This window comes from Columba livia, chromosome 9 (assembly GCF_036013475.1).
Source record: "Columba livia isolate bColLiv1 breed racing homer chromosome 9, bColLiv1.pat.W.v2, whole genome shotgun sequence".
Classification (NCBI taxonomy): Eukaryota; Metazoa; Chordata; class Aves; order Columbiformes; family Columbidae; genus Columba; species Columba livia.
In genome coordinates this window covers 22,608,831-22,633,170 of record NC_088610.1, presented here as the reverse complement: position 1 = coordinate 22,633,170, position 24,340 = coordinate 22,608,831, and the positions used below count along the sequence as shown (strand labels likewise).

Below are 24,340 nucleotides of genomic sequence, written 5' to 3'. Positions count from 1 at the left end.
CCACAGCTGTACAACACTGAGCTGAAGGGAGACTAACCCCAAAAAACAAGACAGGGATTCTGGGACACAGCCCAGTGGCAACACATTTATGAAGAGGACTTACTAACAGAATGGCAAATAACTTCTGTCCTCTGTGCTGTCAGTCCATGTTTCCTATGACAGGCTCGCTGTTTGGAGAGAATAACCAGGGAAGGGATAACTGACAGTAATACTGTTTTTTTTAAAGAGAGGAAAAAACTAGGAGAGCCCATTACGTGCTCCGACTTGCTCTCTTTCTGCTGCATGCTCCACACTTCCTCAAAAAGATAATAAAACTAAAAACCTTAGCAGCTACTGTTTCCAAAGGAACTGAAAAAACTTTGCCTACATTTGTAATTTCGTAGCTCATTTTACAGAAGAATAAAACAAACAGCCTTAAGACAACGTGTCAAAAGGACTACCTTCTCATAGGACAGTATTTAACAACCAGGGACACTACAGGAACACATACAGAGTGAAGTGACTCACTTGTAACCAAAGTCAGTGATGGAGACCAGAAGTTCTGATGCCCATTTCTAGCTTCACATTCCCTCTCCATAAAACCTCCAGCTCAACAGGAGGTCTCAAAGACATACTATTCAAATATCACTCCATATTTTCTCTGAAGTGATGATTACCCACTGTCCTAAGTAGGGGTGACCCAATAAATTCAAAGGAATTAACAGGAGAGTTCAATTCCATAACACACACCTGGAAATGACGTACTGTAGCTATATCATTTGCTGCACGATCATGTTAGATTTTCAGTGAATTCAGCTGAATCAGATTAGAAAACCTGTGGCCAGACACCATTTGCTTTCTACAGTACAAAATACAGTTTGTGAATAAAAGAGTCTGTAGTGGAAGTTCAACTTTCCTGGAGTATCAAGGGAAGGGTCAAGAGCACATCACATTGTCCTACAGGTTTTCCACGGTGGCAGGAGCCCCCTTGCACAATATTATTTGCCCTGGTTCTGAAGGTCACACTATGCGCATCACAATTTTCAGTGTTGTGCCTGAACATGTATTAAAATGTTCCATCCTAATGAAGGAAAAAATTAATATTTGCAATTTAGGGTTGGGGGAAGGTTAAATAGGAGGGAAAAAAAAAAAAAAAAAAAGAGGGGGGATTTTGTTTTCTAAGCAGGAAAGTCTACATTAATAATTTTCCCAGCAGGCCCTCAGTAGTTTTACTGCAAACAATGACAGCCTTTGTTTCTCAGATCCTCTTACATCTGACGTTCATAGCCCCCACATCAGCAGCTCAACAAGGGGGAAAAAAAAAGTGTGAAATACTACTGCATTACAAACCTGTCCTCAGACTTGGGTTTACCAGCACAGCATGCTGACCACTCTGCGTGGTTGTTCAGCTAAAACATCTTCCCCAAATAACGCTTCTCATTCAGTGAGAGAAAATACAGCTTCAGTGAAAACGGTACCTTTTACTGCATGGAATCGGCAACCCAGCTAATCTGCATTGTCTCATTCCTGGGCTTTAGCGAAATCCTGTGACTAATTCCATGTTTTCACAAAGGAGCAATGCGGAGATGGAAGAAAAGTGGCCAGATCTATGTCTTCTGATCGGCATTAAGCTACAGTTCAGCAACACCCTCCAGAGACTGTCCCATTAGCTGCAGCCCACCTTTCTGTTAACACCAGCTCGGGAGCTCAGGACCTGACACAAAGAGCAAGAAGCGGCACTAGACAAGCAGCAGCGTGACTCGAGAGATTCTCTTTTCACCTAAACAAACAGTAGTCGACACAAGTTAAAGTATCATAGAATAGCATGTGTTTTTCAGCAGCAACACGGGAACTTTTTCCATTCAGCTTTTCCAGGGGAATTTTGGCCTTTTCAACTTTCACTTGAAACCTTAAGATTATACAAAACCTAAGAAATGATCTTGATTAAGGAGGTGAGGGGGGAGGCACCCCTTCTCCAACTAAGTGTTGGAGGATTTCTCCTTGGCTGCTAAGGGTTTGTGTTGGGTAAAGAAACGCTCCTAACAAACCAGCATTCTTTTCCACATGATCAGAGCTAACCGGCCCCCCTGCAGGCAAAATGACCAATCAAATCAGCCTCAGATGAAAACCAGCCCCCCCAGCACTATAAAAAACAGGAATGAGTCATACAAACCCATTTAAAAAAATTTTTTTTTTGAAAAAAAGAAGATCTCTACCAACCACTTGTGGGAAGTTCCTTGCCAGTGTTGGGACCAATACACAATACCAGCCCAGTCACTCTCCTGGAGCCAAGATATTCCCCTTCTCCTGCATACAAACCCTTCAAAGACTGGTAAGTACACAAAACGACCTTATTTTTTTCTTATTGCACAGTTAGAAAGTGTTCTGTCATTGTTCAATCAAATAAATCAAAGTTGCTTTCAGGGCACAGAGTTTTTTATTTCCAAAGCTTGCTAAGTTAAGCATCACCCTAAACAAAACAGTTTCTGATTTTCCCCTCTCAAAAAATACGAAAATGCTCTCTCAGATGACCATAGTTCTAACAGGATACAGAGTAAAACCAAAGTCGTCACGCAATATTTTTTCATATATGTTTCAAGATAAGCAGTGCTGGAAAGACTCTGCAACTCTCCACAAACAGGGAGCATTTGCAAGCCTCCAGCTAAGGTAGCTGGGTGTTACCTGACAAAGTGTTATCAGTCATCTGCACCCTCTTGCCGCATTCATTGTAACTCAGCATTTTGCTTCAGTTCCATCACAAATTAAAGAAATCAGCTTCACATCTTCAAGTCATGTTTCCAAGAAAATGGATGGCAGCAAACTTCTCTTACTACAGCCTTACATCAAATATCCTCCCTCTTAACTCTAAATTTACTCCTCCATTAACAAAACCTACTTTTGCATTCAAGTTTCTCTGTAAGGATTTAATATATACTAGCATATTTGAAGCCTTAAACATCATTCAAGCAAAGTCTTGATAGTTTTTGTGCTTCTCTTAAGGTGGCGAAACTACTTGGTCCACTCAGATGCTAATTCACAATCAACAATTAGGGATCATAAAGATCACAGTATTGTCAGCATGCTGTACTACATGAAAATACATTATATACAAACTAGAGCATTACAGATAGCCCCCAAATTCAAACAGCCTTGCTTTCTGTACCATAATATATATATATAGATATATATATATATACACACACATATACACACTTTCCCACTATACTTTTCTTTAAAAATGTATTCTGTAGTAAACTGTCACAGAAGGTCAAAAGTACAAGCTCTTGCATCCTATACTTTGTGGCACTATTTTTGAGAAGTATGACTTGGGCTCAATAAATTAAAGTTCCCATTTATACAAGACTGACTTATATATGTAACAAAAGTTCTGAAAACTGTTATCTTCATTCTGCAGGCTGCTTGCAAAAACAGTTTTGTCATAAACTACCCCCATTCATCTCAATGAGGCACTGGGTACAAAACCTAAAGGACAAACATGTTTGAAATTTTAACCATCATACTAAGAGCTATAGCAGAAGCTTTCAACTAAAGCAGTTTTTCTAACCAAAATAATACCTACATTTCTAAGATTGCCTCCTAATGTAAGTTATATGATCCACTCACGTCATCAATACTGAAAAATAACTTCATTTCCTAATGTCAGAGCATCTCAAGGATTGCCATTCAATCTAAAAGTAACAATACTGAGGTGCTAATAGCATGGAAGTACCTTTAAAGAAAATGAAACTTAGTTTGTTCTTGTTGCAAAATGCATAGACAGCTACACATATGAATTACAACAACTTAGCATAGAGATGATGTTTAAGTCTGAAACTAGTACAAGATTGTGTGGGGCCAGGTCCAGTAAAGAGGGAATGTCAGCACTCCTAAGAGGGACATGCCAGCACCACCTGTGTTCTAACAAATCTTCAAATTATGCCACAGTTCAAGCAGTTTTTGCAGCTTTTCCCAAACAGCAGGTCCTTTTGCCTACTTTGCTGTTACAATGAAGCAGTGCTCTACAAACTGCCTCAAATCCCTTTCAAGGTCAATTAGGACAGATTTTGTGAAGAGCAGAAGCTGGGTAGGTAGGGCAGCACTGTAGACATCTCCCCTGAACACCGTTCCATGAAAAGGCACTCAGGTTCCTCAAAGGGTTGCAGGTGCATTAGTGCAGTGAGCTGAAAACAGGCTCAAAACATCATTTTAAAACACTTTCCACCAAGAAAGGGAACCAAAAAGAAAATTAAGACACTGCTGCAAGTAAGTCCCCCTGCAGTCCTTCCAGAGTCTTAACAGCTGAGCTTCTGCTGGCAAGAGAAAGGCTTAAGCAACCGGTGCTTGAAAGAGGAAAGCAACATGGTGGCACAGAGCAGGAATGTGCTTCAAAGAGCTCTTGCAACACAAGGAACATCTCAATCAAGAAGGCAAAGTGTGGGAGATCAGAGTGCTGGATCGTGAATTTCAGCAATGCAAGATATCCTAGAGCTGCAAGGCTCGGTTTTATTACATATAAATTGTTAACAAGACAGGTCAGTTTAGAACCTGTCCAACCACTAGGGAAAGGGCAACTGTAGCTTGGATTTTAAAAAGTAGTATTCACCCTAACCTAACTTGCCTTAGAAGAGTGTACAGAAGAAAGAGGCCAGAATGAAAGTGTATGGTGAAGACATTCAAAAAGCTAAGAACTGACATACACATGGTGACAACCATTTAATTTTCAATAGGCTCTAAAACAGGAAGGATTAGACACACCAACTGCATGATAAAAGACTAGTCAAAAGGCCAAAAGAGATTTAGAAAAGTAACTTCTGACAGTTTCAGTCTTTCCAGTCAAAGGTTATCAGCTGGGATATGGAGGGAGAAGGAACACCCCAAAGCTACAACAGTTTCACAAGTCAGGAACCAGGTACAGCAAAACCAGACAAACAACATAACACAAAGGTTAAGAGATGACATTAGACAAACCCAGATTAGAAACACTGTATGTAGTTAACAGCGGAGATGAGTATTCTCCAACAAAAAAAGCAGAAATTTTGTTTTCAAGTGAATGCCTTTCCTAAAATATACACTGATTCAAAGTGGGATTAATGTGGGGACATTAAGGATCATGCCAGGGAGGGGATCAGACCAGGTGGTTCAAATTGTACTTTGCAACTTCATTAATTTATGACTAACAAGGAAAGAAGGTATTCATACTTTTTAGTACAGTGGGCAAGGAAAAGGACAGAGGAAAATTGTTTTTAAATCTGTGAGAATTTACACAGATACAACAACCACCAAAACGCAAAACTAGGGTGAGTTTTTTTGTTTTGTTCTTTGGTTTTGGTTTTTTTGGTGGTGGTAGTTTGTTGGGTTTTTTGGTTTTGTTGTTGTTTCCCCCCCCCCCAAGACTGCATGATGTGTACACCCAGAGGCATTTTGTTCTTTAAGTGTTCTCCTCTATTCAAACAAGGGAGAGCTTCTTGTGAGTACTGCTTACTCTAAGATGATAAAACCGAGGCATTGTCTACAGCTCCATCATCCTTCCTATTCAATGATGGCCATTTTCCAGCTCCTTCAATGCATCCAGAAGGCATCTAAATTTTAGCACAAGGACTCTGCTCTACAGATAAGTCACTCATCACCTGGTTCCCAAAGCACTTAAAATTGCATTCAGGTTATTGTAAATTCCGTAACAGCACAGCAAGACTGAAAACTGTAATCTAGAGAGCTATTCTGCAGATCAAAGATCAAACTCAGATGAAGGTGGGGGATCATGCTATACACTAAACAGACTGTGATCAGAACCCACCAAGAAAAGTAGCCTGATACTACTGACCAGGAGAACCTCAGTAAATCCACTGTATTCTTTGGTACAGGGAGCAGTTTCAAAACATCCCTTCTAAGAGATGTGAACTGGAAAATAAAAACGAGGAGAAAACCACCAAATTCTGCTCAGGCCATCATCTACTCTACTTCCTTTGACTACAGCATGGACAAAAGAAATAGCTGGATAGCTTTGAGAACCTACAGATGGAAAGAAAAACAAAAATTTAGCTAAATATTCGCTGTGATGTCAGTTCTGATCCTTCAGTATGTGTTAAGCTCAAGTAACAGCAAAAGAGAACGTTCTGTAACTACTAAAATTTGGTATCAAGTAAACAGTCACGGAAACTGCTGGTTTACAGGATCAATGATCACAAGATAGATTTTTACCTTTCATAAATTCATTCTGAATCCTTAGATTAATGCGTTTCAAGATAACACTAAGAGACTACTTTTTTTGGAAAAGATCCAACTGTAGCCTGTTAGTACACATGCATTATACACACAGTCATAATCCAGAGAAAGGCCAAAATTTATGGTGTATTTGTCAGTTTTGCTTCATATGTATAATTATGATTTGCAGAATTTACACATTTTTTAAATCCTCTGGTGTTCTACAAACAAGCTTCCTCATAACCTTCTTTAGGTAGGTTGTCTCTATGAAGTCTCTCTTTTACATGAATCCATACTTAATTTTAATCTGCCCCAAGTCAACTTTAAACATCCAGTATTTACAAAATATGCATTTGAGTGGCCAGTGTCTTTGCAAAAGATAATCAGCATCTCCAAGTTTGGCAAATTTTGAGGTTTATAAGTAACCAAAGGAGCCCAACATGTCAAATGCCTACAATATCCATTTTGTTTCCCACATTTGCAATTCAGCCTTCACCCCTTAATTCCCGGACACTTGCTGTCCTATTTTCTTATTTGGCCACTAATAAAAAATACACTGCTTAGGCAGAACAGACTTCAAATTATGTCTCAGTATATTTTCAGTACTGGTCTCCTGTCCTCTTTTCACTCAATCCTCATATAAACAGCCTCAGACTCTCAGAAGCATCTCTGCCCTGAATACCATAATTCTGCTTAAGTGGACATGGTGGCACAGACAGCAGTCGTTTTCTGAGCCAGAGAAGTCTGAAAAGGCTACTTGCTAAACTACAGCACTCCCGTAAAACGCATAAACATGTCAGAGAAATAATACAATAAACATTATTTCTATAGTACTATTGTTAATAGTATTCATAATAGTATTGGTAAACTACTATACTCTGCCAAAAAGAAGTTACAAAAACAGGTATCAGACAAAACTCAGTTTCTTTGCAGATACAGTAAGCCTAATCCCATCCCACTCACTCCTGAAGAACTAAAGCATGCAACTCAAAAGCAAATTTAGGAAGGTAAAGTATGAAAGTTATATTTAAACAACTAAGTGGGGAACATTTGAGAAGCAGTTAGATTTTTAAACTTAATCTTTTTCAGCAAAGTATTACCACAAACAGTGGTAAATTCCTCTCCAAGCTCCTGACTTAATCTTCTCTGGATTGCAATGTATAAATCCTCCTTTGTTGGCTGCAGTACTTCAAACCCTGCTGATGTGTAAAAAACCGTGAACATTCAGCAAAATACAAATATGCTGCACCGTATCCATTTGTTCCTTTTTTCTTCTTTTCTAGAAGATGACAACAGATATGTTAGAGAGCAATAACACCAAATCCAGTGCTCCCCTCCTAACCCAAAGATACCTGAGGATGATCACTAAGGATGGACACAGCACATTCCAGATGGACGGTGCCCAAGGAAAAGGTCTGGCGTACCTCCGCGACGCATGGGGAATATTAATGGACATGCGCTGGAGATGGATGATGCTTGTCTTTTCTGCTTCTTTTGTCCTTCACTGGCTAGTCTTTGCAGTGCTTTGGTATTTGCTTGCTGAGATGAATGGGGACCTGGAGCTGGACCACGATGCTCCACCTGACAACCACACTATATGCGTTAAGTACATCACCAGTTTCACAGCTGCTTTCTCCTTCTCACTGGAGACACAACTCACAATTGGTTACGGCACGATGTTCCCAAGCGGGGACTGTCCCAGCGCTATTGCCCTGCTGGCAATACAGATGGTCCTGGGGCTCATGCTGGAAGCCTTCATCACAGGTAACCCTTCATATTTATACTTAAATAGAGTAGGTGTAACAACTCAATTTGAGAAATGGAGGCAGACCAGTGGTCACATTGATATTTGAAAAAAACAATTAAGTCAGTCACTAGAAGGGTGATGAGACTTCAGCAGTGTAATAGTAAAAGTTAAACAGCTTTCATTAAGAAAAGACATAAATTAGGTCATATCAAGATTTGGACTTCAGAGTTCCACTATTCATTGGACAATACTTGCAGCAGATCCCCACTTATCACTCAAAATCACTACTTATACCATTATCTCTTCGAGATTTTTTTTGATGGAATTGCAATATTTAAAGCCAATTTGTTTTGATTTTCAGGTTTACTTTTGTCTAGCTGAAGTATTTTTGTGGATCTTTAACTGGGTGTTTAAGTATTCCTCAGTACCTGGTGAAATTTTACAATATCACACCTATTTTGAGGTATTTTAAGTTACTGTAATTAATTCTCAGGTTTAAAGTATTTCAAAAGACTTGAAAAATACACAGGTTTACTGTGTATTAAGAAAGAACTTCTTCAGTGGTAGCACACAGAGATCAGGTGCTACTACCAACTACGGTAAACTGGGGCAAGCTAATGGATCGCCTTCCTACAGCTACAGTTCACTCTTCAGGTATTAATAAGTGAACATAGCTTAGAAAAAGAAGCAATTTAGGAAAGCTACACTTTTTAAACAGAAATGGGTTAGTGTGATGCCAGTATAGCAGTTTTCAAACGTGTAAGCGGAAGCAAGAAAGACCACGTCCACCCAAGCCTGCTTCTGTTCCTTTGGGCTGTCTGACGGAGCTCACAGGCTGCAGGGAACCAGCTCGGGCACGGTGCTCACATCCCCTTTGTTCTCTTCTGTAATGCAGGTGCTTTCGTGGCAAAGATCGCCCGACCGAAGAATCGGGCATTCTCCATCCGCTTCACCCGCTCTGCCGTGGTGACACACACCGAGGGGAAGCCGTGCCTCATGTTCCAGGTGGCCAACACACGCTCCAGCCCACTGACTAGTGTCCAGATTTCTGCTATACTCTACCAAGAACAAGAGAATGGGCAGCTGCACCAAACTAGCATTGATTTCCACCTAGACAGCATTACTTCGGATGAGTGTCCTTTTTTCACCTTTCCACTAACCTACTACCATTCCATCACTCCATCCAGCCCCCTGGCTGCTCTCCTCCAACGAGAAGATGCTCACCATTTTGAGCTGGTTGTCTTCCTGTCAGCTGTGCAGGAGGGCACAGGAGAAATGTGCCAAAGGAGAACATCCTACCTCCCCTCCGAGATCATGCCGTACCATCACTTCGCCTCCGTGCTAGTGCGCAATGCCAAGGGTGAATATCAGATCAAGATGGAGAATTTTGACAAGACCATTCCTGAGCTCCCAGCTGCAGCCGACTCAAAGACTCCAAAAAAGACTGCCAAGGAGATCCGCATCAATGGACAGCATGCCGACAGTTTCCAGCTCTGCGAGACTGGCCTCACAGAATAGAGAGAACAGATCTAGAACTCTGGCCTTTTTTGATCATTATTATATTAAATTTTCAGGTTCCATTTACGACCTTCCCTCCTTGCCTGCCCTGCCATCTTCTAGCAATCTTTCTCTTGTATTCACATCCTTTTGATTACATGATGATACACAGAGTAAAGAAAACTGGTGTGCCCATGTAAGCTTAGGCTGGATTAACCACCCAAAACAAAGGCACAAGAATCACACGACTAATTCCTGGAAATTAAAAGAGCTACCTGCTGAATTCACCAGACTATGATTAAAGCTGCACTGACCCTGAAAGAAAAGACATTCAGAACTCCAAAAGCTGAGCAAAATCATAATTAACCAGCTTTGTGACAAAATGTACAATAACACAGAAGAAAAATCTCAGTCAAAATCAATATGGTGTCATTCAGTAAATATATTAGTTCTGGGATAAGCAACTGTTCATCCAAGATCCTAATTTTTCTGTTCTATTAACTCTTTGGGGATATGGGGTTATATTTTTCAGATGGCTGCATTCACTCTTTGAAAGCACTGCCAATCTCCCATGGCAGTGAAAAATCACTCCTGCTGTGCTTATTAAGCAAAACTGTAAATACTAACTGTAGTTCTTCATTCTGCCAAATTGGAGGAGAACATCCCATCCCAAGACAGGTCTTTGAAGACACTATCAACAAATCTTGATGTATATAACGGATACTGCAGCGGAAATTTTTTCATATCTGGAAACACTGAATAAATTATTTAGCAGTGGAAAACAAACTGTTCTAGATTAATTAATATACTTCTTTTTTTACAGGACCATACATTCTACATGTTCTCCCCTTTGTGTTGCTTGTCTCAAGTAGGTTTGACCCAGAAAGATGCACTGTATACATGAGAAGTAGAACTGCATCTATCTGTATTCTATGCTTTAACATCAATATTCGCCTGTACACAGAGCACAAAAATATTTAGAGACACCTGAATCAATTTTGAAATAAAAAATTGAATCCAACTATACATGAGACTTTTGTATTTAAGTGGCTCATAAACTGATTGCAATTAAGACATTGTTCTGAAGCTCCTAAATAATTCAGGAAGCTAAAGAAGAAACAGAATGATGGATAATTATTTCCAAGCTCTTAACAAAAGCAGTGTCTATTATGCGTTCAAACTCAAAGAGTCAAGCACAATTATCTTTCAAAGGTAAAAGGCTTTTCCCAGAAACCAAGATGGCATAAATACCAACCTTCGCTGACAACAGCATAGTACGCCACCAAACGTGCCTTCTTTTAAAAGTAGTCTGAAGCTGCCTAATGAGATACTGGTTAACTGAATTCTTCTTAAGCCCCAAAGCACTTCAATTAAGTGTGTTCATGTCCCAAAAGTAGTTAGAAAAAATGCTACTATGTCTTAGGGTCTGAGGAAATGGGAAGCAGCCTCATAGAAGCATTTCACACAGGGAGGGGTAACAAGGCAAAAGGCCCAGCTCTAGTTCCAAAATCATTTAAGTAATCCCTCCGTACATTCCAGACCTCAGATTTGAGTTTGTTATAGATACTCTCAAAATGACTTTTTTTTTTTTAGATTTAATTTTCTTCATAAGCAGTGATGAACATTGCGAAAATTGCAGAGCAACACACTATCAAGTTACATTGCCTTTCTCCCAACTTTTCTGAGCTTATGATTCATATACAGTCTAGACATCCTTTTTCACCCTCATATCAGTGACAATAATTTAAGTATTTCTTGCAAGCATTGTTTGCACAGCCTCTACCAATATAACACATTGAGAAGAGACCTACAAGTTAAGAACCAGTGCAAAAGCAGTAGAACAGATGCTTGCGTCAAGTCTGAAATAAGCATTAAGGAAAAAGAACAGTATTCTGTGTGATGTATTGTTTTCCCATATATCGCAGACTCCAGTCTCAAACAAACCAATTGTTCTAAAATTCAGATGTGTAACTCCAACAGAATAGTACTAGAATCTCACCATTTAGAGCCAAAGGTATAAATAGCTATTTCTCAGTTGACATCTAACTGAAGTGTGGGTTGCTTCGTTTGGTTTCTAAATGACTTGAGACTTTGAAGTCCTGTTTTTAAAATAATTTTCTATGTATAGATGTTGTTTAAAATGGGGCACGGCAGCAAGTATAAAGAAAAAATATGTTTAGTATACATTAAATGCAATCTTCAAATACCACATTTCGGAATGTCAGGCTGAAGAATACTACAGAAGGAAGTTGACAGACAGACATGACTGTGTAGTTATTTCAGAACAGCTGCAGAACAAGGGGTAGAGAAAACCCCCTATCGCTTTTACGCTTTCAGAGAACTGGGGAACCACAGATGTTTCATCAAGTACTGGAAATATGCCATGGCCCAAATGGACTAGTAGCCTAGAAAAACTGCTGATAGGCTTTGATGCAATAAAACTGCACTCCACGCTTCGACTGACGTTGCAAGAGCAAGCTGGCGATGAACCTCTTTGGATGCACTTCTTGCTACTGAGGTATGGAAGAAAAATAAGTCAGGCAGAATAAAGGAAAGTGTAAGTCAAAGAAATTCAACATCCTTTTTACAGTTACTGGAACACCCTTTTTATATGCAAGTCATCTTAACCTAACCAAAAAATAGACATTAAACAGAACCCAATCAGATTCTATAACTGACTTACTAAATATCTTAGTTCATCTATATTACAATTATTTACTATCAGGGTATAACTGCTGGTAACTACTCAAATCCCTTCAGCTCCTAAACTGCTATTAGTCAAGAGACTGGACAGAAAATTAAGCAGTTCTAAAAGACAACCATGATCAACAAAACAACTTGCTCACTTTCTTTGCTTCAACCTTCCAGAACTGATTTGGGTTCTCAATGAAGTGTTACAGCCATCACAATCTGCAACAGAAACTCGCAAATACTTCGTACATCTTCAATTTACAACTGAAACCAGGAACAGATACTGTTTATATTGAGCATCAGTCAAACGTGATCTCGCAAACTGTTGCGAGCACAGAAAAAGCAATCATCAATTTTTAAGAACAGCATATTAATCGTACTTGAGAAGAAATTCTTTGTTGAAAGTCTATACTTTTTTAGTCTCACGATTCTTAGTTGAAGGGTTCTTGCATTATCATCCATAATGAATGCCTAGAAGAGTTCAACATCTGAGTTCTTATTAATTCTGTAATGTGATCACCCACAACAAAGAATATTTAAAAAGCTGGCAATTCAGTAAATTATATAATTTGAAGCTAATCCAAGGCCCACGAAAGAGCAATGTAAAACTGAAGCACCACAAAGTTTGAGACAAATTCCTAACCTAAGGAGTTTAACTAGGATAACAGAAACCAACATATGCAGCTGCTAAGGCATGTTAGTCTGAATTATAAACTGCACACCAATTAACTCCTTGACTTTTCTGTTTCCACCACTCTGTGGGGTGTATTAATGCTTGGTATTAACATACAACTTCTTCTAGCGCATGTGTATCCCTGTCTCATATTTAAAATATTTTATCACTGGAAAGCCCTAACATAAGAGTAATTATTTGTTTACTAATCAGGGCCCAAGTCAAATCAGACCAACACCTTCTGCTAATATTTTTGTGCTCTCCACCTTACTTCTGTCTGAAGGCAAAGAGGAGATAAATGGTTGTCCCACTTATTGGGACATTAATCCCCAATATAGTGACATGCAAACACAAGTTACTATTGTTAAAACAATTTTTCAATATTAAAACTTCAAAAAGATGGCACATCTCTTGCCTCTATCACTCTGTACTACAGAGCTTTTAGCCAAATAAAATCAAACTAGAGGAGAAACAGAACAAAAGACATAAAAGGAACAAAGAGGTACTACAGAACGCTTTGTGATTTGAAAATAAACACACCATCCCTCACAACACACCAGGATTTCCAAAGCAGCACATTAGGACACCATCTTCTCTCAACAATGGTTCACAGAAGATGCAGTTCCAAATTTCTGAACACCAGCAACTGCTACAAACATGACACCCTCTCTACTCACTGAAGTATTAACCCCCATGTGCAGGCAGACATCAGCAAGGACATGTTCCATACTGTAAATTCTTCTCAATTTCAACTAAGAGATACATCTCCTCCTAAACTGACATGCAATACTTTTATCAGTCTTCATCAGACATGTGGTACATTCTACCATCTGGATTTGCAAGTGTTGTCATTTCATCACAAGAACCGGAAAGGGCTAAATAAACAAAATGGAATCAGCTATGGTAGATGATAATTTTACATTCGCGTTTTGTAAAAAATGCAATCCTGAAATCTAAGTACTTATTTTTTTTCCTAATATTTTTTTTTTCCAAAAGGTCTCTGAACATAAAGACACACTGAAAGTTTGAAGTTTCACTACTGGCATTTAGAGATGGACAATCTCAGGTCAATGTCAAGTTATTTTTAGAAGCACCATCATAGTTTTGTGTTGACTTTCAACTTAAAAAGCAGAAAAATAAAAGCACTCTTCAAAACACACAAAAATAAATTAACTACATGGAGAGAGGATCAGAAGGGCTTTGACAGCAAACGTGGTGATCTAAGACTCCTAAAACATGTGCCACCATGGTAATCTGGAATATTATTAAAATGGCAGCTTATGCTGTTGTCACTATAAAAGTATTGACAGCAAAGCAGGGATTAAAATACATTCCTGACAGCTAATTGCAACTGAGTCACTTTGGTTTTGTTTGTCTTGCAATTCAACCTGACATAAGACAATTTCCCTTGTTTTTTAGAATCACAGAAGCATTTGGGCTGGAAAAGGTCTTGAAGATCATAGAGTCCAACCGTTAACCCAACACTGCCAAGTCCACCACTAAACTGAGTCCCCAAGTGCCACATCTACAGGTCTTTTAAACACCTCCAGGGATGGTGACTCCACCACTTCTCTGAGCAGCCCATTCCAATGCCCAACAACCCTTTCAGTGAGGAAATTTTTCCTAACATCCAATCTAAGTCTCCCTTGGAACAAATTCAAGTCATTTCCTCTTATCCTATCACTTATACCTGGGAAAAGAGACCAACACACACCTCATTACAACCCTTTTTTTTTCTGACGCATGCTTTACCAATATGCTCACTAAGGAGGATCTTTAGCCAAGACTCCTTCAGCAAAGACCAAAAGATCCCCTGGGTCCTAAAAAAGCAAGAGTCCTTGTCAGTAAGCTTTTCCTAGTACAAACCTGTCACTAAGCACATGTGGTACATGCATGTGGACATGTGCCACAGAGAGAGAGCAAGGTCATACCAGAGAACAATCAACACATGAACTCACGAAGCAGAAATTACTGCACTTGCAATAGAGGTTGATAAAGGAGAACTTGAATGTTCTTCACACTCTCAGTATATATAGTGGGTATGTTTCATCTCCAAGACGACAACCCACTCCCAAGTTCAGCTGAATATTCAGACTTAGTGGGACAAAATTAAGGATCCAGTATTCTGCCTGAACATGGCCAGCATGAAGCATTTAAGGAGCAGAATAGGAGAGGAATGGCAAAGATGCAGACCAGATGATAACCTGGAGGAACAGATTTGTATGATGACTTCAACTATTTTCACAGACAGTAATTCCACCAGCATGGGAACCTCAAAACATTGCTGTTTGGATCTACTTCATGCTAGCAAGCATTCAAAAAATTAACAGTTTACATAGTGCAGAAGTCTTAGCCATCAAATTAGCAGAGGCCAGAAATGTTTAAAAACTGCACTGAAAAGGCAAATCGCCACAGCACACCTGTTAATCAGTACAGACTCCTCTCATGGAAGTACAGGACTTTAGTTTCAGCTGTAGATATCACATCTTAATTGAACTAACAGATGCAGATTTCTCTTTTCTAAAACATTCAGATGTCTAATAGTGGAAAAAACACAACTTAAAAAAAACAACACTTTGGGAACACATTTAAGTAACCTGGCACAGTATCATGAATCTTTTATCAACAACACCTTGGAGTAATATGAAAAGTTTAGGTACGTATAGGTCCCTTTCCCAAAACACACCCTGTTCCTCCCTCCCATTTGCTGCCCATACAGTAACAAAACCATACCTGGATCTTTTCGCCCTGGTTTCTCAAAGCGTCTGTCTCCCCTAGAAAGGCAGAATAGAAGTTTCAAATAAGTTTTTGGAACTCCTCCACTCATTTTAGGTATGGCTTATCTTTTTCTTAAGCTTGGTAAGGGACATTTTTAAAAATCAGAGCTTGACAGACAGTGTCTTTAAAGGTCCAAGAGACAATCAACATTTTCAGGAACACTGATACACAGCCTCTGGCAACTAGGTATGTTTTGAAATGTAACCCTGAGTACTGTCAACAAAGTTCAGCCTAAAATTGAAGTGAATCCTTTAGCAATCCATATTTTCACCCCATTGTTTCCACTGCAACTGTGATCACTTATGTTTTCTTGAAGTATTTCCTTCTTCCCAGGAACTCAGCAGAAAAATTCTTTGCAAAAATACTTTTACTTGCTCCTGAGTTCCTACAAATACTACTGCATTGACTCCATCTTAGAAATGCAGACACTCCACTCACAGATACGCCTAATCACCATTCCTGAAGTGTTTTCATTAAGTCAAAAGGCACAAATGCAAGCTAGGCAGATGCATGTAAAAAAACTTTAAGGGCTGGAGTTCTGTTACCTTTCCTCCCAACTCTGTGATCTGTGCATTTCCCTGCCCCCTCCTCGCCCAAATCCACCCTCCACTTCATCAAAACTTCTTTGGTAGAAACCGCTTTCTCCTCGGCCTCTGCCTGAAAAGACAAAAAACACAAGTGTTTGTACAAATAATAATAGAAGCTGGAAGAATCAGGTAGGTTTTCCTTTCCTGGTGTCTCTGTAAACTAATCTTGCAGTCTTAAGCCCCAGTGAAATTATCTGGGGCAAAGGAAAAAAAAAAGACTGAAAAAAGAGTCTTAGTAATTTTTCTAATCAAGAAGTACAAGATCAGACAGAACAGGCAAACAATTCTGAAATAAATACTATGCAGAGAAACACAGAAAACAGATACTTACCCAACAGAAATTACCAAAAAAGGATGCATTGCTCACACAACATCCACACAGTGCATGTGTACTTCACACTCAAAACCGAGGCTGCTTTTAACAACAGAATCCAGTATAACAGCACTGCACTGCAGATGTACTCATAACTATTGTTGTCAAGGTTAGTGAGTGAGAAGGAAGCCTCACCCCTATTCAGCTCTAGTGATTCTCAGCAGAAATCTCCCCCAGGAGCAGCAGGGGGAAAAGAAAAATCACAGGACAGGTATAGGCAGGACAGCATGAAGAACCCCCGTAGCTATAGAATAAAAATTATCCTCACTTTTTCAAGAAAGGATTCTCTGTAGGTATCTTATATCAAGCCTCAAGACAAAAAGTTACAGATGTATACTCAAGTAAAGCATCCTGAAGCACGTCTTCAGTGTTTGGGTAAGTGTGGGATGTTTGGTTAAAAACGAAAAAATGCAACAGAAAAACACCACCCACACACATCCCCCACACCTTCAAGATAGCTTCCAGCACTGCTTAGATGAATGGCTGGGGTGAAGTTTCCGGATCTACAAAAGGTAAACATCGCTTCGCAAAGTGCTACAGCAGAAGAAATGGGAGCTTTTTATCAGCTAACTTACCATTTAAAGTATTTCATGGAAAGAAGACAAGTGAAATACATCAATCAGCTGGTTGTCAGGATAGTGCCTTTCCTACATACACATGTAGTCTCTATAGTCAAGTCCAAGAACCTACAAGGCATCTGGTAAAGGAAATTCTTGGCTACGAAATTATCACAAACCTCAATCCTTTGATATTTCTCTCTTTCTGGCTTCAAGAAAACAAACCTCAAAGGATGAGATGCAATTCCAGCTGGAGGAATAAGACAGAATGACCAAATGAAACAGGAAATAAACACCTTGAGAATGGACACCAGTCTCTGCAGTTTTCTGAAGAAAATAATGATAACAAGCCTCTACATCTAAAATCTAAAGACCCCTGGATGTATCAGGGAATTGCACTGTATTTCAATGTCCCATGACAAGAGGCTCTAAAAAAATTAGAAAAAAAAAACAAAACACAAACAAACAAACAAACAAAATCAAGGCAGTTGCACCAGTTTCTTTACTACTCTGTACCAAAAGAAAAGTGATCCACAGATAATCCAGCCAGGCTCTGCAAATACACACTGATTTTATATCAGGTAGTACAGGTTGCAGGCTGTGTACAGAAGCCACAAAGTTAATGTCTGTACAATTTCTCTTTCTGCTTCAGAAACAGGATTTAAACATCCTCTTGGGACAAAACTCTCCTGTTCCCAGGAGCAGCAAAGCAGTGCAGTGGTAGACCTTGTCACAGAGGTGCAGACTTAGCACAGAGCTCTGGGGATGCTCAAGTTCAGATGGAGTCTGCGCAAACTCATGAAAGATAAATACGCTAAGATTTGCCAAACACAGAGACCACGTCTGCTTCAGCAAATACAACGAGTTGCAAATGTCTGGCAGCTGAGCATACATGTGATGCTTCTTCACTTTAGTATTTCCACACAGTTCTTATTCTTTTGCAGAGGTGTCATCTTCTGGCTGTTGCTAGAGACAGGCTATTGAGTTGCCCTTGCCTGATGCACCATTGCTGTTCTTACACAAACTCAGGTGGAGACAGAGGAGTTGACTGAGCACTCAAGGCAGGAGAAGAAATCACAATTAGACCTACGACTAACACAAACACTAATTCCTTTACTATGGCCAGTCCAATACTACAAGGTTGACCTTAGTCATGAGTGCAAAACAAGCTGCTAAGGCAAGAAACAGTAAAGATGTGATACAACATCAAAAGCAGCATAATGTTTATTCAGTTAAGGCATTATAGGTCCCCATAGATCTTGGAAAAGGAGTCCAAGCTCTTATTCTCCACAAATAAAACCTAGGAAAGTTTAAGCACCTCCTGTAATGGCAATCTTTGTGCAATTTCTTCACTACAGGAAAGCTCTTCCTTCCTCTCACAGGAGATAACAAAGCAAAAGCAGCTCACAAGAGAAAACCAGAGGCAGGCAGAGTCAAAAACCAAACAAAAGCACTGACTCATCTCAAGTCCCTGAGGTAGTGGAGGTGGAAAGTGGCAAACACTTTTGCAACAGAAACAAAACCTGTTGTCCTTTTCTGGTTTGGGTTTTTTTGTGTGTGTATATTTTTGTTGGTAGGGTTTTGGTTTGGGGGGGGGGTGTTATCAGTTGTTTGTTTGTTTTTTACAAGGAGTGACAGCAACATTTGTAGAGTTCCCCTTCCAGTGTGAGCAAGCATGAATGCACACTGATTACTGATAGCATACACACAACTAGCAACACCAGAAGGCTGGAGATATGGGAGATTTGATCAGCAAATAAAGCAAATGACCTGTCTAAGGGGAAGAACAGAATGAGAGTTGCTGCAACTGCAGCATATCTTATGGCAGCTTTAGAAGTATGTGAAACAACAGCCCAAGAAACCTCTCCACTTACCCACCTCTGTGTCATGGTTCATCAGTATTTCAGTTGTGCACAGCCACCAAAATAGTCTGAATTAAAAGATAACCTTGCAAAAGACCCAAGCACATGATCTTGGCAATTTCACGTAAGTCTGCCTGTGGGGCCACAGTACCCAAGTCCTACACAGTACCAGACAGGACCCACTTGAGCCACCTTTGCCCTGGCTCTGTTGCCAACCCCCACCACAGCATCCTCCAGAGGTCCAACGTTCAGGAGCAGCAGCAAGATGTTCAACAGAGCCCAGCAGAACTACATGTGCAACTCCAGGAAAAACCAATGAGAGCACTGCATGAGAAGCACACTGCATTAAAACAGATCCTGCCAAGCTACAGAAGCAGTTAGTTAAGGAAAATGGTGATGTACAAAGTCAGTTATTCACTGCAAAGTGAACACTGGGACACAGCTAAATAGTGATAACAGAACACATGAAAATCCTTGCAGAGCAGATAAAACTGCACATGTACACACAGTGTTCACCATTCTGTTTCTGCACTTCTTGGCTTTTTTTGTGGTTCATAAATCTAGAATGACACGCTTATTTTCAATAGAATGCCACTTCTGAAAATATGCCTGGCACACGAGAAAGACTTTCAGAGTGCAAATGCTGCACAAAGTACTGAATGAAAAGTCAACAGATGGCAACAGACCCTTTCACTTAAGAACTGAATGGAGCAGCTGTGTCATTCTTATTTCAGTCATTCCTTAAAAACCTCAGATTGAGGACCTCAAGGCACTGGATTTTGCCACCAAAGCAGCCAATAAAATCTCTAACCTGGAAAAAGAGACAAGTCTGAATTTCAGTAAAAACAAAATACAAGACACAAGCAAGAGGGCAAGAAGCAGCACACACTGTCAATCTACAAAAACTCCTACAAAAGGAAAAAAATACAAGTAAATTATTGAAATTACAGCATGACTGAAATTTAGGATCTACAATCTTAACTGCAGGATAACTGCAGTTCAACTCCTGTTGTTTAGGTGTGAGAACTTTCCACTTTCACACCACTGAGACACTTTCCAACAGCAGCAAAGAGAGATTACAAAAGGGACAAAGGGTGGGAGGGGAAAGGGTTCTAATGGGAAGCAAAGTACCCTTCATAAGGGTCTTAACCAGAAAGGAGAACAGCTACAAAACAAGGTGTCTGTAAGCTTACAGCCCATTCCAGGGACTATTTAAATCCTTCCCTCGTCTGAGGCTCTTATTCATGAATGTTGACATTCCAATCCGGCCAGCACAAAGCGCAGGGCTTAACTGCACACCACAGGGAGCTCCCAGGAAAACAAGTCAATTAGAAAAAAGGTCACGTGCAAGTACTTGGTTTCTTTAGAGAATATAACTTCAGAACTAAACAAAATGCTTTGGATTTATGTCTCCACACAAGACACATACAGTATTAGTGATGGCAGCTGCGTGCTACAAATGGCTCTTAACAGTAACACAAAGTTGTATTTCAGCACAAACATTTTAAACAAAAAAAATCAAAGCAACTTCCCCACAGTCATCATTTTCACATCAGATAAACATAATCATTGTCAGCAAGACTTGGGTGACTACTGAGAAAAATATTTACTGAGTGTTATGCTGTAGTTTTAAAAACTGATAGGGGAAGTCACATTTAAGAGTTCTAACAATAACCTTCCTCTACCAGCAGCTCATCCGTTCTTGTCTGAGCCCATCTGCCACAGATTGCCCCTCACGCTCCCAAATGCTGGAACAGTTCTGTCATCTGTGCCTCAGTGAGGGAACTTAATTAACAAATGTAATCCTACATGCAAATTTTTCCCTGAAGTTACTGTTGTGTGAGTCACTTCAAGACAGTAATCTTGTTTTGGTAAAACTGAAGCCTGAATTTGATCGGCAGCCTTTTGAACCGAGACAATTTTGCAAAGCAATAAGGAAAAATGTTTTCCAACTGCTAAGATAAGCAGTTCACTTAGTGAACAAACTCTGAAGAAATTCCAAGTCCTTTTCACTGTAACTTGAAAAAAACAGAACTGCATTCAAAGCTTGCTCCTTGCAAGTAAAGTGTTACTTTTGTTAAGTTAGCTGTCAGTCCTACACTGAGCTTTTCATAAATAACTATTAGAACAAAAGCCTTGGTTACAAGAACATCACATGTATAATTATGAAAAATCCACAACTTTGTCCTGGCCGAAGCCCTAGTTTGTTTGCTGAGATATAGAAACTTTGGGAAGACTCATGTCTAAAGCCCAAGACTAATTGCTCATGGAAAAAAATATGCAGCAATAGGGATCAAAGAAAGGGGGAAACGTCAGTAATTTACAATTTCAAACTGCACAAAGAATGAAACATGAATGGGTTAAGGTGGAGAAATGTGTCCTTTACAGCTTAGAAGAATGACAGAGTAGCCTAACCAGCATATAACAATTCACACAAATTAAGAGAAAAAGATCAAATGAGGATGAAAACAAATAAGTGAAAAACATGAATTTACAGCCAATTTCTTGAGCTAATATTTCTTAATATATCTTAAAGAAGTATGAGAAAAATGGAAATATACACAGAAGCTTTCCAACAGTCTTAATAATACTACATACATTTTAAGTCCTGTCCACTCAAGTGTAATGAATCAAGCTTTACTGTCAAAACAAAATTTTCATGCATACAAATAGATTCAATAATAAAACTACTGGATTAGAAACCATATTCTGTCACATTTAAGCAACACTAATTTCATTTGAAGCCTTAACACATTTGAAAGAAAATAGCTAATATGTGCATTCCTAGCAAAAGTAAAACACAGATGGTAGTAACGCAATACGGACATTAAAAGCACACAGCAAAAAACCAACAGCTTTCAAATGTACAACAAATATAAAAAGGTGTACATATAAGTAAGAGTGTCACTCCACATCTATATATGCACATATACTTTTTATTTTTTAAATTAAGGCCTGAGCATTTGGGCAAAGACAAAGATTAAAAACATAAGGGGAAGTGACAGGGAAATCTGGGGATAGCCTTGTAAAAGATTAAATGCATATGCCTTAGCTAGGAAGCAACCACAAGAGGACGGATGACAACCTACAAGTATCTGGAAGATATAAGCCAAGAAGAAAGAATGATTAAGGAATAAGAACAGAAAAGAGAGAAAAAATTAAGTCAGAACAAAATTCTAGTCAAGCGTTTAATCATGTATAGAAGTGATTTCTGAAGAAGTTATTGAAAATATCACCAGTCACAGACATTCAGAATTAAATTAGAAAGGACCCTAAGAGAAACCTCAAAGAACCTGCAAAGACAGATTACATGATTCATTACTCCTGATCATATTTCCAAGTTATTCACTTCCTAGTATTCTAAACGTAGCCCATAGTATTACATATAAAACCCCCAAAATAGTGTTCACGGCAGCATGCACATTGAAAGGAAACTGCTAAAATAAATTCTGGATTTAACAATTTGTTTTGAATCTAGTGATAATGGCTTGAGCATGTTTTCTTGATGCATTTACAAATGTTTGAAGTGATCCAGGATGAGACATCAACTACAGTGATGCACTAAAATTGGCAAGACTCAAATTTCTCCTAAACTGTATTACATCTTTCCATTAACCTTCTCCTGGTTATTCTCAGGATGTTAGGAAATACAAATGACTTTTCAGAACACTGTACGCCAATTTTATCGTTTTAAGTACATTTGTAGATTCTTCTCCCCTTCCCCTATAAACTGGTTTTATACCTTCAATAAAGTTATTTCTAACAACTCTGAACCAAGAAATTACCCATTCCACCTCAAAACTATTTTTCCCTTTCGCTTTCCACACCCGCCAATCTGACAAGAGCACATAACACAAGTACCAGACGTGCACTAAGGTGTGCAGAACAACCACAAAACTTAATATTAATTCTCTAACACCACCTTATTGGATAGGTGTCAAAGCTTCAAGGGAAAAGAAACTGGGCAAGAGAAAATCTTGCAGCAGTTTTAACCCGGATCACCTACATCCATTGCAGCACATCCCACTGACAGCTCACCTCGACCTCTAGAGGAACTTCGACCTCGAGGAGCCCCTACCACCGTTCCTCCTCCACGTCCTGTCAACCGCAGGACAGCAGCACTGTTTACAGACATCGAGAAATTTCTCTGCCAAGAAGAAGAAAGAGTCAAGGTGAGATTCTATTAAAACAAAACCAGAAACACTTGCCATTATTCTGAGTTTAGCTTAATACCAGCTTTGCTTTCTTTATGTTCATCACAAATTCTCCATAACTGACTAACACTAAAAGAAAAGGATTCCTTGGAGACTCAAGTAGCTGAAGCAGCCTATAAAAGGAGCTTGGTCAATATCAGCACTTCCAAGCTACTTACCTGAAATTTCCATGCTCTTGGAAGTGATTAAAACCATCAGTAGCTTTAAACACAGCCATACAGTTGGCAAAGAAAGATTGGCACATATACCCAACATCATTAATACCAATTATAAACTTACTCCCTTAAGCAAAGCAGGAATATATAAAAAGCAAGAGAACTTGAATAAAATTATATTTACCAGCCTCCTTTTTAGAAATAAGTCTCTTTCTTTCCTCTGAATATATCATGGGAGTAACATGCTATGGGGAAACTAAGTGTATTTAAGACTTGTGAAATTTAAGTGACACTCATTTTAATAAGACAAACACTGGTGAAATCCAACTTTATTTTAATATGAAATGATTGCTAAAGAAAAGGCTGTTTTGATAAAGAATGGATAATTATAACCAACTCTGGGCCCATTCTCTGAGCACAAATAACTGGAAAACTGGGCCAAAAAATTCAGGGGCACATTCAGAACCATTAACAAGCAAACCTGAATTCACACACACTTTCTGAATGCAAGTTTTAAATAATTAGAATGCAAAGGAATCCAAACGGCTGTTAGTTACATCAGGCTTCTCAACACAAACTTAGAGGTGAATTGCTTACATGAACTCATCTAAATTACTAGGATTTGGAAGGTCTTCAAAGAACAATGAGACAAGCAATTATATACTATTTAAAATCTAAATGGCTAACATCAAAGCCAACAGACATCTGTTGGCATTTTAACCCATTTCAGAAACAAGCCTAACTGCTTGATATATTCTTCCTACAAAGCAGATCTTCCTTCAAGAAAGAACTGGTAACTAAGGAGGTTTGAGGGGAAAAACAAACAAGCAAAAAAATCCAGCCTTGCATGGCAAAATAGCAAGGTGAACCTCCACTAAATCTGGTTCTATTTTCCTAGCTAGCTCTTCAAAGTTTAAAGCAACCATTTCAACAGCAAGTCAAATTAAACCACCTCCATTAACCTCTAAGCAAATCACCACCTTCCCTGCTGTTGATCCTTCTGCATTTTTGTGAAGCAGTGAAATA

General features: G+C 39.2%; 2 protein-coding genes across 16 annotated transcripts in view; one reads left to right on the top strand and one right to left on the bottom strand.

Annotated features, from left to right (window-relative positions):
- GIGYF2 (GRB10 interacting GYF protein 2) overlaps positions 1-24,340 on the bottom strand; it is a 76,797-nt gene that overhangs the window by 31,514 nt on the left and 20,943 nt on the right. For 13 of the 14 annotated variants that reach the window (XM_065073130.1, XM_065073133.1, XM_065073142.1 and 10 more), the window contains 3 exons: positions 22,984-23,092; positions 16,112-16,223; positions 15,522-15,562 (listed from right to left, as the gene is read on the bottom strand). In XM_065073130.1, coding sequence (XP_064929202.1) covers positions 15,522-15,562; positions 16,112-16,223; positions 22,984-23,092 — 262 coding nt within the window. The remainder of the gene's footprint in view (positions 1-15,521; positions 15,563-16,111; positions 16,224-22,983; positions 23,093-24,340) is intronic. The other variant, XM_065073141.1, reaches the window with a different exon arrangement.
- KCNJ13 (potassium inwardly rectifying channel subfamily J member 13) lies at positions 1,338-10,450 on the top strand. 2 transcript variants are annotated; one of them, XM_021279857.2, is made up of 3 exons: positions 1,338-2,311; positions 7,464-7,944; positions 8,823-10,450. In XM_021279857.2, exons 1-3 carry the CDS (start codon positions 2,138-2,140, stop codon positions 9,443-9,445), a joined length of 1,278 nt encoding a protein of 425 aa, XP_021135532.2. In that variant the 5' UTR covers positions 1,338-2,137; the 3' UTR covers positions 9,446-10,450. The 2 variants fall into 2 exon arrangements, with proteins under 2 accessions (XP_021135532.2, XP_005512762.3); XM_005512705.3 differs by having other exon boundaries at positions 1,489-2,311; positions 7,467-7,944.

Bases quoted from the DNA above. Each gene is read 5' to 3' on its own strand.
- KCNJ13 (XM_021279857.2), top strand. From the start codon at position 2,138: ATGAGTCATACAAACCCATTTAAAAAAATTTTTTTTTTGAAAAAAAGA. The intron at 2,312-7,463 runs GTAAGTACACAA...CTTCTTTTCTAG, and splicing joins TACAAACCCTTCAAAGACTG to AAGATGACAACAGATATGTT. The intron at 7,945-8,822 runs GTAACCCTTCAT...TCTGTAATGCAG, and splicing joins GCTGGAAGCCTTCATCACAG to GTGCTTTCGTGGCAAAGATC.